Source organism: Bos grunniens, chromosome 2, assembly GCF_055505025.1.
Source record: "Bos grunniens cultivar Pamir isolate PY7600 chromosome 2, Bosgru_T2T1.0, whole genome shotgun sequence".
In the NCBI taxonomy this organism is placed as follows: Eukaryota; Metazoa; Chordata; class Mammalia; order Artiodactyla; family Bovidae; genus Bos; species Bos grunniens.
Genome location: NC_141166.1, coordinates 12,494,087 through 12,509,186, shown reverse-complemented (window position 1 = coordinate 12,509,186; position 15,100 = coordinate 12,494,087). Strand labels below are relative to the sequence as shown.

Below are 15,100 nucleotides of genomic sequence, written 5' to 3'. Positions count from 1 at the left end.
GCGTGCTGCAATTCGTGGGGTCACAAAGAGTCGGACACGACTGAGTGACTGAACTGAACTGAACTGGAAAAATGAAAGTATTAGTCACTTACTTGTGCCCAACTCCTTGCAACCCCATGGGACTGTAGCCTGCCAGGCTCCTCTGTCCATGGGATTTTCCAGGCAATAATACTGGAGTGGGTTGCCATTCCCTTCTCCAGATCTTCCCAACCCAGGGATCAAACATGGGTCTCCTGCATTGGCTGGCAGATTCTTTACCACTGCACCACCGGGGAAGCCCTTTATATATATTCACTGCAACCCAAAATATATGTATGGTGCTAAAACTTTATAATCATTAAAAAAAATTTAAACAAATGAAATGAATTTATATATGTTAATATAAAGAGTACCCAAATTATATTAAAGATTGCTTGCATATGCATATTAAATACATATAGAATATACATATTTATCTCAAAATATATTTGTAAAGTATATTATATATAAAATATAATATACACATTAAATACATATTTATATTAAAATGTATTATCTATATACACTCAGAAAATCTCTGGAAAGAACACAAGAAGTTAGTTTAAGGACAGGGGAAGAAGGGAAATTTATCTTGTTTCATATTCATCTGGGTCTTTTAATTTCATACTTCATATTTTAAAATTTTAAACTATTAATACATATGACATAATACACAGAAGACACAATATAAAACAATGTACAACATGACTGTATTTTTAAAAAGCAAAATTTATATATGCCTAGAAAAATCTTGCAGATTACACCAATTTAATAGTGATCCATCTGGAGGGTAGGATTTAGGGGTCTTTTACTTTCTTCATGATATATTTTCATTATGTTTCAATTTTTCACAATGAGTATATATTACTTATAGGATAAAATTATCTTTTTAAAAACCCAAAATCTTTCCATGGACATCAACAGTGGACTGGTTCCAAACTGGGAAAGGAATACATCAAGGCTGTATATTGTCACCCTGCTTATTTAACTTATACGCAGATTATATCATGTGAAATGCTTGGCTGGATAAAGAGTAAGCTGGAATCAAGATTGCCGGGAGAAATATCAATAACCTCAGATATGCAGATGACATCACCCTTAAGGCAGAAAGCAAAGTGAAACTGAAGAACTTCTTGATGAAAGTGAAAGAGGAGAGTGAAAAAGTTGGCTTAAAACTCAACATTCAGAAAACTAAGATAATGACATCCAGTCCCATCACTGCCTGGCAAATAGGTGGGGAAACAATGTAAACAGTGACAGACTTTATTTTCTTGGGCTCCAAAATGACTGCAGATGGTGATTGCAGCCATGAAATTAAAAGACTCTTGCTCCTTGGAAGAAAAGCTATGACTAACTTAGACAGCATATTAAAAGGCAGAGACATTACTTTGCCAACAAAAGCCATCTAATCAAAGCTATGGTTTTTCCAGTAATCATGTATAGATATGAGAGTCAGACCATAAAGGAAAGCTCAGCACGGAAGAATTGATACCTTTGAACTGTGGTGTTAGAGAAGACTCTTGAGAGTCCCTTGGACAGGAAGGAGATCAAACCAGTCAGTCCTAAAGGAAATCAGTCCTGAATATTCATTGGAAGGACTGATGCTAGAGCTGAAGCTCCAATACTTGGGCCACCTGACTCAAAGAACTGACTCGTTGGAAAAGACCCTGATGCTGGGAAAGACTGAAGGCAGGAAGAGAAGGGAACAACAGAGGATGAGGTGGTTGGATGGCATTACCGACTCCATGGATATGAGTTTGAGTAATCTCCGGGAGTTGGTGATGGACAGGGAAGCCTGGCGTGCTGCAGTCCATGGGGTTGCAAAGAGTCAGACACAACTGAGTGACTGAACTGAATTGAAAATCTTTGCAATCGGTAAATATCAATCTTCTCTTTGGAGCAATGAAATATTTACATTTTGATATTAAGATTTTTGTTACAGATATGGTTTTTCTTTCCCATATTGAAGGAAAGAGGTTTATTATTTTGAAAAGTTCTTTTTAAAAAAATGACACTTAGGTTATTTTTCTTAGTAAGAGTTTTCTTCCCCAATAGCCTGAAAATCTACTAGATAGTCTTCTCTACTCATCATAAACTCTGTTTTAACTTTTCTCCCTAAAGAGTTTTCTAGTACAATCATTTACTCCTGAGTAATATTGAATATAAAAAGTATCCTCATTGAAAGGGGCTTGGAATCAAGTTTTTTCTTGTCATGTCTCAACTATTCTAAATATTTTTTACTCTGACTTTCATTTTAAAATGAGATTTTACAGGCAGGGAACAAATATGGAGAGTTGCCAGTCCAAATTAAGAAATATAAATAAACAGGGTCTAAAGGGAAACATTCTACCATAACAAAAGTGTTTTCTTTCAAAAACAAATGAAAAACAAAATTTGTTTTCAGGTGATACAGTTAAAATTTACTAATCATGATTAATAACATTTACTGCAGTTCCTACAAGTTTACTGAAAAATAAACAAAACTAAGGAAGGCCTGGCATGCTGCAATTCATGGGGTCGCAAAGAGTCGGACACGACTGAGCGACTGAACTGAACTGAACTGAATTGAAGGACTTCCTTGGTGGTCCAGTGGCTAAGAATCCACATTTCCATTGCAGGGGGCATGGGTTCAATCCCTGGTCAGGGAACTAAGATCCTGCATGCTGTGGTCAAAAAATAAATATAAAATAAAATAAAAGGACATCTAGTCATAAAGGAGGGGAAAAGTCTCTACCCCTTTAGATACTGGACCAGGGGCTACAAAATACCATGTATGGGCTTAGTCATGTCTGATTCTTTCTGACCTCATCGACTGTAGCCTGCTAGGCTCCTCTGTCCACGAAATTTTTCAGGCAAGAATACTGGAGGGGGTTTCCATTTGCTATTCCCAGGGATCTTCCCCACCCAGGGATCGAACTCACGTTTCCTGCATTGGCAGGCAGATTCTTTGCCACTAGTGCCACCTGGGAAGCTCACAAAATACTAATCTAGACATTTTCAACCTAGAAAAATCTATCCCAAAGCACAAGTTTGAGCATGGTGTTTAGCAGTATTTTGTGTCAATGGGCTCAGGGCAAAGAGAAAACCACAATGACAAAGGGCCACTGGCAAAGGATTTCCATTCTTCGATCCTTTTTGTTCCTTCCACAGTTCCTTACATTGATTTGAAAGAAGACTGCTGAAAGGGAACAAAAAAGAACTACAGAGAGGAAAACATGGAGAAGGTTAGAACTCAATAGTCCAGGACAATTTAAATGGAACAGGATCAGGCAGCAGCTCTCAACTGTAGGCTGCTACAGTTTCAATCACTACCATTTTGAGAACTGACTTCATATCCTTTTCTTTTCTATTCTTTGTTCGTCTCCATCTTCTGTTTCTCTCTGTCATTCCTATCTTCCCCTACTTTGCCTAGTTGTAAAAAAAAAAAAAAAAAAGAAAAAAATCAAGATCTGACCTACATCTCAATAGTGTCTACCTCTGCTGTGCCTTTCTATTATGGAATCTCTACCTTTCAAAGGAAGGCTTTATCTCAATTTCAAAGCCATATGCCATAGCCAGGATTCTAAAGTGACTCACCACTAGAAAAGGTTGGAAATCCTCTGACCTACTTTAAAAAAAAGAGAGAGAGCCATAAAATGGCTATATTCACTTACCACGAACTTGCTTTTTTATTTCTTTGGCAGAATCCAGCCATGTCTGTAAAAAGAAGAAAAGGCATTCACATAGAACTCCAAAATATATTAACCACAGAGTACCAGTAGCAGGGTTACGGACCATCTCCAATAGTGTCTCCAGGTCAACCTACATTTCCAACGTTCTTTGCATTTGTTTCACATAGTATAGGGCTTCTGATCAGAGAAACAAGGAGTCAGACAATTGGGCTTGAATCCTAGGTCTACTACTTCCTGGCTTAGTGATTTTAAGCATCTCTGTACCTCAGTTTCCTCATCTATTAGAGGAAATAAAATGCGATATTAGAGGTAGTGCCTACCTCAGAGTTATTGTGAAGATTAAGAGAGTTAATATATCAAGTTTTTAGTAAATAAGAAATGTTAAATAAGCACTTGCTATTTTTATTATTCTGTAAAGCTCTACAACCAGGATTATTGATATCACCCGGACCTTAATTTTCACTCCAACTTTAACCTCCAGTATCATTCGAGTTCTCCATGTCAGCACAGTACCTGGTACACGGTTCCTGCTCAGTTAACGTTTACTGAATGAATAACTATTTTGCTTTCTCTGACTACTCTTGCCCACACTAAATTCTTCCTTCCCTGTTCTCCAACCACAGTTAAAGTCTGCACACCACGAAGGCAGGACTCCTCAACCCACTGTGGACCATGCAAAACTAACAGCACTTAAAAAGAGCCTCACCATTTCATAGGCAACTTGACTAAATTGAATTGTCTAAGAGATTTTTTATTGACATAAGACATATACAAAAAAGTACATAAAACATACGTACAGATCAATAAATTATCAAAGTGAACATACATCATTATAGGTACCCTAGGAGCCCATTCCATGCCTCCTCCCAATCCCCGCCCCCTCACTATTCCCTCTCCCAAAAGTTTAGAATGGAATTTCAGTTGTATTTAGAAGAGTTAGGTATCTCTTCCTCACCCTATACCACCCAGGGCAAAGTCCAAGGTGGCCATCCCTGCTCTACCCAAGGAGTGGGCTTGATCACCACAATCTTACATTATATATTATATTATTTTGAGGGCTCCTTTGGTGGCTCAGATGGTAAAGAATCTGCCTGCAATGCAGGGGACCCAGGTTTAATTATTCAATTCAGAGCATTTTATTTAGCCAAAAGGTATTTGTAGAATACCTCCATGTGCTAGGCACCAAAGTTACAAACAAGAATTTAAAAATAGTGATTGTATGGAAGAGGTGGGTGGGTGGGTGGGTGTGTGTGTGTGGGTGTGTGTGGCTGTGTGTGTGTTAGCCACTCAGTCATGTCTCACTCTTTATGACCCCCAGGCTCCTGGAGAGGAATATCAGAGAAGGCAATGGCACCCCACTCCAGTACTCTTGCCTGGAAAATCCCATGGACGGAGGAGCCTGGTAGGCTGCAGTCCATGGGGTTTCGGAGAGTCGGACACGACTCTGCGACTTCACTTTCACTTTTCGCTTTCACGCATTGGAGAAGGAAATGGCAACCCACTCCAGTGTTCTTGCCTGAAGAATCCCAGGGACGGGGGAGCCTGGTGGGCTTCCGTCTCTGAGGTTGCACAGAGTCGGACATGACTGAAGCGACTTAGCAGCAGCAGGACTGTAGCCTGCCAGGCTCCTCTGTCCATGGGATCTCCAGACAAGAACGCTGGAGTGGGTTGCCATTTCCTTCTCCAGGGGATCTTCCCGACCCAGGGATCAAACCCGGGTCTCCTGCATTGCAGGCAGATTCTTTACCATTTCAGCCACCAGGGAAGCCCATAGAAAAGGTTAATAGTGAACAATCAATACGTCTTTAATTCTTAGAGACAGTTAGAAAATGTTTCTCAAAAGAATGTTTAGGGGGGAAAGGCCCTATGTTTCCCAGGATTCACTAGTCCACTGGCTTCCCCAGAAGGGGTTTTTGCAAAGATGAGAGAAACTGAAACTAGATTATGATTCAGAGACATCAACTTTTTTGCCCAGAAATATTTTATCTGAGGAAGGGGGACAATAAGCCCTTTTTTACACAGCCAGGTTTGTACTTTGCTGTATAAACAAACAAATTCAGCTTTTTTATTGGACACTTTTTACATGACTTTATACATAAATATATCAATGAATATAAATAAAGCAATTTAATGTTTTCTCATTAAAAAATAAATAGGCTAGTAAGAGCTACTATAAGGAAATAAAACTTGCTGATACGACAGAGGGCAGATGACACTAACAAAGGCGAAAAGTTTTCAATGCAACTAACAGTTTTGTACCAATGTAAGCCCTGGAAGTTCAACTGCAAACTGAAAGAATTTTCACTGCTGAATGCCTTCAGATGAGCCAGTTCCCAGCAATTTAAGAATATTGGGTTCATAGAAAAATTATAACAGTGATTTTTTTTTTAAAGTAGGTACCAGTACTTAGTGACTTTATTTATATGCCAAATTCAAGTGTTCTCAGATACTGTAACATACACCTGAATGGGGTACACACACATAATATAAAAACATTCGATTTTATCTCACTGAGACTGTATAACACAAAATACTTCTCAGAATATTTTTCTCAGTTCATGGGAGAATTTGCTAACTCACAGTGGCAGAAAGCTTTTCCCTGTGGTTTTAGAGACATTGAGTTACCTTCGATCTTCCCTTACTAAGTTACACTATATCTTGGAGAGGCAGGCAGGCATAAATACATTCTTAACAACAATAAATGAATTAAACCAATTTTGGCAATGAGGACCAACCTAATTGTTGTAGTTATCTGCTTCAAAATCAGCATAGGAAGAAATACAAATATATGTTTAATAAATACTTTCTGATAAGAAAAAAAAAGCAAGTTGGGGAGGTCAGTTTCTTATATTACAAGCAGTCTTCTCACCTTTGAGGTTGCATTATCCCAAATGGCCAGACCAAAGTAGTCTTCTTCCAAAAGATTGAGGTGTTCACATACTCGTTTAAGTAAATCTTGTCCCTTAGCATGTTTCTGCAAAGATATACATATTTTGGTTGAGGTTTCTACTTATTCTTTTATTTATTATGAAATAACATAAAACATCAGGTTCCAATTTCCTCTTTTCTCCTTGGTTACTAACACTTTCAGATGGCTACCCAGTGTAAACAGAACAATGTAACGAAAGTCCTGTTTCTTAACTTGTCGGTTTAAATATGCATCACAGAGATGGTTGCTTGGAAATGGTGCTGCAATTCAAAGCAAAATCCCACATTCCCTGCATCAAGCATCCCCCATCCTCCATCTTAAACATTACATTCTTTATTTTTGGTGCAATATTTCCTGAAGCTTGCTGTGGGCTACTGTCAGTCACCATGAGCACCTGAAACAGCTAAATCAGCTGTCGACACTGATGTTAACAGTGGCTATGGAAATCATCAAGACTATCATTCCCAGAACAAAAGTCTCAAGTCAATGAGCTGTGTCTCAACTCATGGCCATCTCTTTCAGAAAAATGCATAAAGTATAAGATTTTAGATGCTCTATAGACATTACTCCTACAATTGTGCTCCAAATAATTTAACATTCTTCTACCTAGAAAATCAAACCACCACCAATTTGAGATACTTATATTCCTGTTTATAGGGCTGCTGCTGCTGCTAAGTCGCTTCAGTCCTGTCCGACTCTGTGCGACCCCATAGACGGCAGCCCACCAGGCTCCCCCGTCCCTGGGATTCTCCAGGCAAGAACACTGCAGTGGGTTGCCATTTCCTTCTCCAATGCATGAACAGAAAAGTGAAAGTGAAGTCACTCAGTCGTGTCCAACTCTTCGAGACCCCATGGACTGCAGCCCACCAAGTTCCTCCATCCATGGGATTTTCCAGGCAAGAGTACTGGAGTGGGGTGCCATCGCCTTCTCCGGTTTATAGGGAGGAAATGCCATAACTTAGGGACTGAGATTTAGAGTCAAAAAGTCCCAGCCTTTTCATTTACTAGCTAAACAACATGAGTTGATTCAATTAATATTTCTGAACATTACTTTCTCATCTGTAAGATAAGATTATTTATATCTGGTCTACCTAACAGCTGGAAATGTTGAAAAACTTAAACATGATAATACCTTTTGAGAAATTGTTTTAACATTTCAAAAAATTAGAAATCATTGGCACATCTACATGACACATACCCTTCTCTCAATGAGCTGTTATTTTTAATGACTATTAGTAATTCACATAGTTGCTAATTCATTTTTAGACTTATCCCATATCATTACATCATTTTCTTCATTTTCTCCCTTCTGTGTTTCTAAAGGACAGAGATGATTTGAGAATTCTTCACATACAGGTCCCTACTCTCTTCTTTATACTTCCAAAATTCAGAAGTCCTAAAAAGTAAAAGGTGACGTTTATTTTGTTTTTGTTCAAAGCTCATCTGAAGGGAAATTCTAACCTGATCCATTATGGGCTACTTTTCATTTTTATTTATCCAACTTAGAGTCTTCATATATTTTACCATAGAAATAACATGCTTGGTCCTGTGCCTACTGCTACACACTTGACTGGGTGTATTATAAAATTTCCATGCCACCAGGGAAGCCCGAAAATTTCCACAGTATGTACTTATTGCTTTTCTAAAGCCCCAAATATTTTGAATACCGAAACACATCTGCCCCCACGTGCTTCAGATAAAGGGATTCCTATCTAGATCTTGATCTGAGTGTGAAGAATGAATGCGGAATAGCTTTCTCCATCTCTAGACTAGTTAGTAGTGAGAAGCAGAAAGAGCAGACCCTAGATCTCCTCTAGTTACTAGGAATAGTAGCCATTTTTAAAATGCAACAGTGTATTTTTCTTGTTTTTCAAAACTTCAAAGGGGAATTTCTATTAATAAATACAATATAATATTTTAGACTACTTATTTGTGCTTTGATATATTTGCATATAAATAAATCAAATTCAAAATAATGTTATATACCTAAGATACAAGTATATATGAGTTATATGTATTAGAAATAATCTCAATAATTGCTTTTTATCAAGCATATTATAATTGATAATTACTGCTCTAATTAAAAAAATAGCTGATAGATTTTCAAGGATTTTAACTTGTCTTGAAGCAAAAGAATAATTAAAATATTAATAACTCTGACATTTCTATTCTTGATTCAATTATTTATTCTTCCTGGAAATAAGAGAATTTTAACAAATGGCATTACTTGATGTAAGCTTTTTATATCCTATCTCATGGAGCTAAAGAAATGCATTCAATAAACCAAAGCTTATTAGAGTTTAGATCTGGGAGAGCAAAAATGAACAGGTAAGTAATTTTTTTTTTTTGACAAGTACAATTATGGGGACTGCTAGACCTAGAAACTGAGGCTATCCTGGGAAATCTAGTCATGGAAGGCCACTCTATAAATAACCTTTTTTTTTCTTAAAATTATTTTGGGTTATAAAAGTAACACATACTCAATTCACAATACATATATTTGGCAGATACAGAAAAAACTGGAGATGAAAATAAGACTCACTCATAATCCTTCCACACCTCCACCCCTAGAAAATCACAATTAACATTTCAGTCCATAGAAACAGTCATTATACAGGGTCTTACCTCAGACCACAGCACCGCTTTGAAACATGAAACAATCTGTACGCGTTCTAACTACTGGAAATCGAAACGCACCCACCTCCACCACACATTCGTAAACTGTGTCATCCAACAGAGAAACCTTGCAGTGCATGCTTCCGTGCCTTCTGAGGGATTTCTGGGGAGCTTTTAATTCTCTCTCTGCTTTTGATTCAGGACCTTCTTCTTTTACTTCTATTTTAGAGCACTCCTCAAGTCCTCCTTCTTCCTTAGTCTCAAAATCTGGATCTTCTCTGTGTTCTTCCTGAGCAGGCTACATAGCCATGACATCACCAAGTCAGTAATAAAGACACTTCATACAACATGCTGTACACATGTTTGCTTATAATGTGGCTACCAATAAAAGCACTAACTGAAGAAGAAAACTGTTAAATACAAGTGATAAGAAGATTAAATAATTTTTTTCTATAAGAGATAGGATCTCCCCAAAGATCCACAGATTCTGCTAGTCTCAAAACTTTATAATATAAGGTAAAATTTGCTCTTTTTCCCCTAAAACTGAAGTGGGTAGCCATTCCCTTCTCCAGGGGATCTTCCCGACCGAGGGATCGAATCTGGATCTCCTGCATTGCAGGCAGATTCTTTACCAGCTGAGCCACCACGGAAGGCCCCTGATACAAGGTAAAATTCTATCTTCAGGTGGAATGTCATTTTTCAAATCAATAAATGAAGGTTTCAGGTAAACTAGAGCATACCAATCTGTTGCTCTCAGCACTATACATTTTTACTGGCTATACCATTATCTATTCTTAAATTCTATCAAAATCTAAACATCTTTGCCCCTTGCTCCTCAATTCTAATGAGGTAGCCTTATGAATTGCAAAATAGGCTGTTATTTGTCATGCGGCCTAAATTTTATGAATGGCTAAGAGGGGTTCCTGACCAATTTAGAGCAAAAGGCAACAGATGTAGTAGGCTAACAATTGCAAATACCAGTGATCTAAATTTTTACCAGGTATCAACCATGACAAATGCAAAGAAGATTCAGAGAAGCAAGAGATCCACTGAAATCTGGATCCCCTAGGGCAATCATTAAGTCATTTCAAAGCAATACAGGTAAGTGAGACGACATTTTCGCATACCCCTACTTACTTTTTACACAATAAAACTGCTGAAAGATTCTTAACCGAACCTCACTAATCCTTTTCTTTCAAAAGAAAACATACTTGACATTTGAGAAGGAGGATTTAATTATTTGGCTCCTGCTCCTCCTGCATTAGATACTAGTGAAGTGAAGTCGCTCAGTCGTGTCCAACTCTTTGCGACCCATGGACTGTAGCCCCCCAGGCTCCTCTGTCTGTGGAATATCCTATCTGGCCTATCCCCACTCTACTAGTACTCTTCATGTCAGTACCCTGTTTGTTGCCTTTGTAACATTTATGACGATAAATAATTATTTTGTATTTACTACTTTTTTTGTCTCTTCCATTAGACAATAAAGTTATCAAGAGTAGAGATCATGTTTGTTCAATAACAACAACAACAAACATTTATATAGAAATTACAATGGGTCATTACTGTTCTAAAAGCATTACTTATATGAACTCATTTAACCCTGTGGGAAGTGTACTATTGTTATCTCCCCTTGACAAATAAAAAATTGAAGGCAGAAAAGTTAATAAGGTAGGATCATACAGTCAACAAGTCACATACCAGTCAGACTCCAGAATTCATGATCTCTTTGCCGTATTGTAGTTTTTTATTTACCAATGTCTGTCCAGCTTAGGGCCTGGCACACACAGTAGGTTTTCAGCAAATTTGTTGAGTGAATAAATTAAAAAGTATTTAAAAATGACGCATGGTTTCCAAAAAACCCAAAGTACCCTAGATGAAGGCCAGTGCAATCCTACAATGCAAACTCAATTTTAAAAAATCCTGTATAGAAAAGGACCATTAAAATGAAATTCTACTATGAAATCAATGAATGAGATTTTAGTTAAATCTAAAATTTGTCATTTGTTTCAACTTTAGTACAAATGTTATGATCTTTAGACAAAACAGACTAATCCTGATTCAAATGCTAACTAAAACAAGATAGAGATTTTTCAGTACATAAAGCAAAGGGGGAAAAAGGCAGCTAAAAACCTCTTGAAACTACCAGGCTTCCTGAAACATAACATAATTTAACTCCTTTGGTATTCCTAAAATTAAATTAAATTAATGACACTAAAATATGTGGTTTCTCTGCCTTTACTGTTTATATATTTTATTAACTAAGTAATAACAGCTAACATTTACTCAGTGCTTATAGTATGTCAGACAATGTCTCAAGAGCTTTACATATGTATCTTTTTTAATCCTCATAATGCCCAAGTATGGTGAATATTATTATCCTCATTGTACGGAGGAGAAAATTAATAAAGCAAAAGTGTCACTTGTCTGTGACTGAATCTTCTAGTCATGTACTATAAATAAAACTTTGTCTTCAGCCTACTTTAACTAATAACAAATACATAATAACAACCTTATCCTAAATTTTACTTAGAACTTTTAATATACACGCAATATTTTCATAAATACATATGTTATTTTTTAAATCTAATAAAACTATATAGCCCAAGTCTGAAACCTATAATAGAAACATACAGGACTTACACATTTTACAATGTATAATGCCCACATGTTTCAAAAATAAAATACTTAGAAAACAACTCTTAATTTGTAATTTATTAAGCCTGAAAACAAATGACATGCCTAGAAAATAGTTTGAGTTGCAGTACTAATATTTTCCCAAGTGTTTTGGACCGATGACCAGGCTCACACTCATTCTCAGTTTAACTACACTAACAATTAAGCCTCCCCACAACTACTATATATTACAAAGGTGATATAAAAGAGCTAAATTTCTGCATCTGTATCTTACACTCTGTGGAAATATGACCTAGTTGTAGAAAACAACAAAGATAAGGTAGACATAGTTCAAACTTATTACCTACTTCTGGGTGGCCTCAATCTATCCCAAGGCTTTTATAAAGATTTCCATAAAAGAACTACGTTTGTTGATAAATTATCCCATTTCTAATAATTCCACCAAAATGAACTCTGAACCACTTCACTTCCTTCCCCCTCACCATTAAAACTCCTGGACTTGTTCCATTATTACAGCAAAATGTAAATCCATTTGATACATTTCTTTCATTTTCTCTTTTTTGATTTAGACAGTATAAGTATCTTTTTTTAAGTCTTTATTGAATTTGTTAAAGTACTGCTTCTGTTTCATGTTTTCATTTTTTGGCCAGGAGGTACCTGGGATCTTAGTTTCCCCACCAGGGATTGAACCTGTGACCCCAGCACTGAAGGTGAAGTCTTAACCACTGGACTGCCAGGGAAGTAACATAAGTATCTTGACCACGGGAATTTCTTTAGAGCAGAAACTCCAAATTGTTAGTATTACTAACAATACTTCAATCAACTAGCTAGTAAGAAATCCTTCACCTCCCACTCAATCCCATCCTCTTACCTGTGTTTCTGCACTGCTTAATGAATGGAGATCCAAGGATGGGTCTGTTTTGAGCTCAGGTTCAGGAGCTGCAATTGGGGCCTTTAAAATGATTTCTTCATCAAGACTGGCTCCAAATTCTATCTCCTTCTGGCCTCCTTCACCTTTCTCTTTAGCTGACTCTACTTCTTTGCCTTCCTCCTCAGACACCTGAGATTTAGGCCTTTTGAGAAATGAGGAGAACAGCCGTGACAGGCCCCTGTTTTCTGATGTCCGCTCCTTGTTCTTGGTCAAGTCTTCATGTGTTGGAGTGTCTCCATTAGATGTTTTCAGCTTCTGCTCACACTGATTATCTCCCTCAGCTGCTGTTTCAGAAGCCTCTTCCAACTGAGTTTCCTGTTGACCGGAGCTTGTGGCTCCCTCACCCTCTTCCTTCTGCGGTTGGTGCTGTGGATTTTCAGCCTCAGCCACTAAACTCTTCTCTGTTGTCATGATGTTGCTATTAAAAAGAAGATGGCAAAGGGGGTCTCTTACAAACAGAATGCATTACTGAAGGCAAAACCCTCAATCAGGTCAAGGGTGACAGAGTTAGTATCTTTAGGTATTTAACCACCAACAGACAGTGCTCTCATCCATTAAACATGAGACTTTCCATTAAAGCACAAAAATATCTTACCTATACACCCTGGATAAATTATTAATGCTTGACTTGCTAAAGTTATGACATAGAGAAATTAGCTTAAAATAGGACCCCCTGAAAGCCAGCTTAGTGAAATGCATATTTTAAATTCAAAGCTCAAAACTATGTATAGCACAGTTTTATCCCTCCTAAAAAAAGATCTTATTTATACACTGTTCTTTGACAGCATCAATCTGCGGGTACAAGGTTTGTAGAAATTATCTGCAAAGTTCTCTACATCCCAAGAGATGATGGGATTAAGATTCCCCAGCTCTTCAGTCTTATTGTTTATATTTCTCAGAATGCATATTAAGAACAGAAATGTAGAATTCTGATCATTTATCAGACTTGGCAACAGCAATGACAAGTATACAGTTAAAATAATCGCAAAACAAATCCTTAGGATTTTGTGTTACAACATTAAATCGCCAAAGTCTCTGACTTGAAGTTTTTTAAGATCTTTTTTCCTTCTGACAAATATGATTTAGAATACTCATCATTTTTAAGAGCAGCAGGTAACTATTACAAGAGAGGAAAATAGATAATAGAGAAAAATAAAGATGAAAAATAGAGAAGAAAAATATTGATTAGAAAGCAAATACTGATTCAACTGTAAGAGAAGAGAAAGCAAGCTGTAGGCCTCACATATTCAAAAACTTGTTGATTTCTAGCTTCTTTCTCTCACAACTCCCAGTGCTATTAGTCAAGTTGCATAATAATGCCAAAGAGTAATGTCACTAAAGGGTAACCACCATACCAGGGAACAACTGAGTAATGAAATTGACTAATTACTTTGCCTAGTCAAGGCTATGGTCTTTCCAGTAGTCATGTATGGATGTGTGAGTTTCTTCACATATATGGACTGTGAAGAAAGCTGAGCGCCAAAGAATTGATGCTTTTGAACTGTGGTGTTGGAGAAGACTCTTGAGAGTCCCTTTTACTGCAAGGAGATCCAACCAGTCCATTCTAAAGGAGATCAGTCCTGGGTGTTCTTTGGAAGGAATGATGCTAAAGCTGAAACCCCAGTACTTTGGCCACCTCATGCGAAGAGTTGACTCACTGGAAAAAGACTCTGATGCTGGGAGGAATTGGGGGCAGGAGGAAAAGGGGACGACAAAGGATGAGATGGTTGGATGGCATCACCGACTCGATGGACATGAGTTTGAGTAAACTCCGGGAGTTGGTGATGGACAAGCAGGCCTGGCGTGCTGCAATTCATGGGGTTGCAAAGAGTCGGACACGACTGAGCGACTGAACTGAACTGAACTAAATAATGACCTTACATTTTGATTCACTGCTATACCTAAAAGTACTCCACCCAAAAAGCAGTGTTTACATTGTCTTTGCTTCTGCTCCATGCTGTTTAGATGAAGTACATCTAGTTTGGATGCCAAAAATCTGAACTGATGAACCATATTTGGCCCGTTCCATCCTCAGACCCTTTACACTTGCTGTTCTCTCTCTGATTTTCCACTCCTGTATATTAGAAAGCAGGTCCCTCCTCCTCATTACTGCCTCTGCTCAGATGTCACCTCTTTACAAAGGCTTCCCAATCACATCCTATCTAAAATAATGGCCCCCCAGATGGTCTCATAGCATTTATTACTATTTACAATTATCCTGTTAACCGGTTTTTGTCTTCTTTCCCCCCAGCTAAAATTTAAGTTCCATGAGGACAGAATAGTACCTGGCACATTACAGGT

The 15,100-nt window shown here is 37.6% G+C and overlaps 1 protein-coding gene across 42 annotated transcripts in view; it reads right to left on the bottom strand.

Annotated features, from left to right (window-relative positions):
* The window catches only part of EPB41 (erythrocyte membrane protein band 4.1), a 181,547-nt gene that overhangs the window by 88,501 nt on the left and 77,946 nt on the right, over positions 1 to 15,100 (bottom strand). For 21 of the 42 annotated variants that reach the window (XM_086332303.1, XM_086332292.1, XM_086332129.1 and 18 more), the window contains 4 exons: positions 12,740 to 13,200; positions 9,320 to 9,532; positions 6,559 to 6,663; positions 3,672 to 3,714 (listed from right to left, as the gene is read on the bottom strand). In XM_086332303.1, coding sequence (XP_086188429.1) covers positions 3,672 to 3,714; positions 6,559 to 6,663; positions 9,320 to 9,373 — 202 coding nt within the window. In that variant the 5' untranslated portion in view covers positions 9,374 to 9,532; positions 12,740 to 13,200. Of the gene's footprint in view, positions 1 to 3,671; positions 3,715 to 6,558; positions 6,664 to 9,319; positions 9,533 to 12,739; positions 13,218 to 15,100 lie in introns of all 42 variants that reach the window. The other 21 variants (XM_086332078.1, XM_086332285.1, XM_086332158.1 and 18 more) reach the window with 2 other exon arrangements.